Source organism: Cucurbita pepo, chromosome 9 (genome assembly GCF_057944985.1).
Source record: "Cucurbita pepo subsp. pepo isolate OVF chromosome 9, ASM5794498v1, whole genome shotgun sequence".
Classification (NCBI taxonomy): domain Eukaryota; kingdom Viridiplantae; phylum Streptophyta; class Magnoliopsida; order Cucurbitales; family Cucurbitaceae; genus Cucurbita; species Cucurbita pepo.
This window is the reverse complement of record NC_141806.1, coordinates 5,779,742-5,783,723: the sequence shown is the minus strand read 5'-3', so window position 1 is coordinate 5,783,723 and position 3,982 is coordinate 5,779,742. Positions and strand designations below refer to the sequence as shown.

General features: G+C 42.2%; 1 protein-coding gene and 1 pseudogene across 2 annotated transcripts; one reads left to right on the top strand and one right to left on the bottom strand.

Moving 5' to 3' along the window:
* The first annotated feature begins 605 nt into the window (after positions 1 to 605).
* LOC147791181 (uncharacterized) lies at positions 606 to 1,445 on the top strand. Its single transcript, XM_087126965.1, has 2 exons — positions 606 to 861; positions 946 to 1,445. Exons 1-2 carry the CDS (start codon positions 606 to 608, stop codon positions 1,290 to 1,292), a joined length of 603 nt encoding a protein of 200 aa, XP_086983091.1. The 3' UTR covers positions 1,293 to 1,445.
* LOC111801440 (acyl carrier protein 3, mitochondrial pseudogene) lies at positions 1,434 to 2,669 on the bottom strand (annotated as a pseudogene). Its single transcript, XR_015422465.1, has 3 exons — positions 2,494 to 2,669; positions 2,259 to 2,324; positions 1,434 to 1,559 (listed from the first exon to the last, which is right to left on the bottom strand). The product of XR_015422465.1 is annotated as an acyl carrier protein 3, mitochondrial pseudogene (transcript).
* Between the last annotated feature and the right edge of the window lie 1,313 nt (positions 2,670 to 3,982).

Here is a 3,982-nt window from a genome sequence, read left to right as displayed (position 1 = left end):
TATATATATATATATATCTATATATATATATCAGGTAGTTGAAGTAGCTTTGAAATTTTGGTTGTGGGTAGGGAACCTTGTGTGTGCTCTTCCACCATATATCTTTGTCTTAAACCTTTGTTCACCAACTTCACAATTTTGCTCTCTAGAGACAAACTATAAAGGATAATGACCTACTTTATCAACTTCCCCATCCAATTCCCAACTTCTTCATGAACATCTGACTGAAAAGACCCTTTTGCCCCTTCCCCAATCTTCCCTTTTCCCAATATTGTTTTCCTACCAATAACACTACCAAGTGGGTCAAAGATGTATGAATCAAATACTATCTTAATGGAGCAGCCTTCTGGTCAAATTCACATAAAATAGAACCCATCTTTTTCATCTGGTAAAAGCCTACCCCTAAGAGGGGAAGATGGTCAAAATCCAACACATAAAGTAACCAATGTCAAACCCAGAAAGGGTATTTCGGTAACTTTGACATGTCGAGAAAATGGAAGATGTCTCGTTCTAAATAGATTATATAAACCAAGGAATATGCATCTAATATGGTGTCAGATTGATTTGTGTGATCATATTAGTTTCCTAAAGCCTAAAGAAAAAAGATGCTGACCAGAGTTTGCAGCTTCTACCATTGTTTCTTCTTCTTCTTCTTCCTCCTTTTTGCCTATGGATTTCCGACGGTAGTCGAATCTGTGGAACGTGAGACCCCGTTATCCGATCTGTTGAGTCGAGACGAATGGAGGCAGACAGCAGGATATGGCGAGGAGAGACTGTCCACGGTTTTGGTCACAGGCTCTCTTCTTTGTGAAGCTTGTTTGCATGGTGATGAACCTCAAGTTCATGCATGGCCTGTAAAAGGTACTATAATTGCAGCTAGCCTTTAAGAAAAACTATGAGATCAAGCTTGGTTTTTACCTTTCTGATGAATATCAATCACTGCAGGTGCCATGGTGGGTGTGAAGTGCCACAACTCTGGAAAAAACAGCAAATCTTCTGATTGGGTACGTGGAATCACAGATGAATTTGGAGACTTCATTATTGATATTCCATCCCGGTTTCATGCAACACAGAGCTTTGAAAAGGTCTGTTCCATCAAGATTCTTCGCACACCAAAGAACATACGCTGTCGACCTGCTCATTTTGCAGGTCGCAAACAGCTGCAATTATCGTCGTTTGGAGGAGGCATCCGCACGTATACTTCTGGTATCCTCAGGTTGCAGCACCAAACATCTCAACCCCTACAAGCTTGTAAAAATAAGGGAATTGGTGATCAACAGACCTTATGGTAGACCATAATATACGGCTCATGTAGATGGCGCTGAAGTCACAACGATGAGTTGGTTTGTAGTTAAAATGATAAATGGAGCTTGCAGAAATATGTATTGTTAGTGTATAAACACAGATATGTTTATGTAATACAGCAATTTATTTCATACCATATATGGCAGAAGTGTCGACTGCATCGAGTCCTCCTGTACATCGGCACAGCAAGTAAGCTTATAGGCATTTTCATCTGGTATTTCAATGGAGAAATCTTGTTCAAAAGCCATTACAAGCTCCAAGCTCCACAGTGAGATCCTACATCGGTTGGGGAGGAGAACGAAACAACCTTTATAAGGGTGTGGAAGCCTCTCCCTAGCAAACGCGTTTTAGAAACCTTGAGGGAAAGTCCGAAAGGGAAAGCCCGGTCTGGGCTGTTACAAATGGAATTAGAGCCAGAAATCGGGTGATGTGCCAACGAGGAGGTTGTTCCCCAAAAGAAGGTAGACACGAGGCGGTGTGCAATAAGGACGCTGGCCCCGAAGGGGGGTAGATTTGATGGTGGTCCCACATCAATTGGAGAAAGAAATGAGTGCCAGCGAGGACGCTGGGCCCTGAAGAGGGTGGATTTAGTGGTGATCCCACATCAATTGGAGAAAGGAACGAGTGCCCATGAGGACATTGAGCCCTGAATGGGGGTGGATTGTGAGATCCCACATCGGTTGGGAAAGAGTGGATTTAGTGATGGTCCCACATCAATTAGAGAAAGGAACGAGTACCAGCGAGGACGTTGGGCCCTGAATGGGGGCGGACTCGCTGGGCCCTAAACGAGGTGGATTGTGAGATCCCACATCGGTTGGGGAAGAGAACGAAACACCCTTTATAAGGGTGTGGAACCTCTCACTAGCAGACACGTTTTATAAACCTTGAGGGGAAGCCCAAAAGGGAAAGTCCAAAGAGGACAATATCGGCTAGCGGTGGGCCTGGGCCATTACATCCACCCTGTCCAAGTCCAAACTGTCCAGAGTTAGGTCTTCCTGGAAATCCGCCGTTTCAGTAACCTGCTCGGCTCAACACAACATCCAACGTTAAGAAATGTCTTTATTTCAACAAATATATATACTGAACTTAATAGGATATGATAATTAGGAAGGAATCTACAAGATCCTGACATGACAAGTGATATAAAAATATAAAGATGAGATGATGGGGTGACCATGGACTAATTACCTGACAGGCATCGACTCTATCGAATTTCTTAACCAATCCAATCACCCGATCACTATTTCGTCAGAACTTGAACCTGTTGATGAACACAGATGGTGAGTTAGTTTCTCCATTACATTCTCATCCTTCATCAACAACTGTGTTGTAGGTCCTCTGATCTTTACGTGCTTCAGAATTGAATTTCTGTTGTTTTGCACGTTTACAGTAGCCGAAATGAACAGGCACCATCATCAGTCCAGGTGACAAATAATTGAATCATAGATACGCATACAAACAAATCATCGAAGGCTGGAATGTGAAATGTGCCTGGTGTGTGGAGGGAGTTGAACAAAGAAATATACACGTGCATTTCAAGTTATCAAGACCTAACTTTTCTCAAACATGGAACTTCAAGAATTACTGAAATAGATAAACATACCAGAGTCCTTGAAGGGAAATACAGATTTGCCCATTGAAAATAATATGTAGTAACTTTCGAAGGGGTAATCACATAGAATTGGAAGAAAGGGAAGTGGTTTTGTTGAACAAAAAACCTAATCATTGGTCTTTACAAATATTCACGAATCAAATCTGTGAGACCACCAATGGTCAAGTAGTTCTTTTAATCTCTTGTAGTACATTTGTATTATATTTTATCCTTGTCTTGTGTAACGACCGAAGCCCACCGCTAACGATATTGTCTTCATTGGGCTTTCCCTTTCGGTCTTCCCTCAAGGTTTTTAAAACGCATCTTAAAATCATGAAGGGAAGTCTGTAAGGGAAAGCTCAAGGAGGACAATATTTGCTAGTCATAGGCTTAGGTTGTTACAAATGGTATCAGAGCCAGACACCAGGCGGTGTGCTAGCGAGGACGCTAAGCCCGGTGTGCCAGTGAGAACGTTGAGCCTCGAAGGGGTAGACACCAGGCACTGTGTCAGTGAGGACATTATGCCCTAAAGGGGGTGGATTATGAGATACCACATCAATTGAAGAGGTGAACGAAGCATTCTTTATAAGGGTGTGGAAACCTCTCCCTATTAGAGGCGTTTTAAAAACCATGAGGCTGACGGCGACATGTAACAGGCCAAAGCGGACAATATGTGCTAGCAATGAATTTTGGGCTAGGCATTTTTAAAGTCTAAATGCCTAGTTTAGAGATCTCCAAGTTTGATAACTAATATCAACTCCAGCAGAGGATTAGAGTTTTTAATGATCCAGCATTCAGAAACATTCCACTTGGAGGCTTAGACCCAAACCTAGAACTGAACTCCCAAGTCCCATCTAAGACGCCAACCCCTATTACCACGGAAACTCCCAGTTGGGATATTCATAGAACCATCATTCAACTTCCAATGATCTAATCTGTTGACCACATCTTTTTTCCAAGGAAAAAATCGAAACAAATTCCCCAAACAAACAAAGCATCTAAAAGTACCTCACCTTTGATCCTCACAAACCAACGAATTTTTACCCAAAATCGTGGGGAAATTGGCATATTAGCAAACTAGAATAC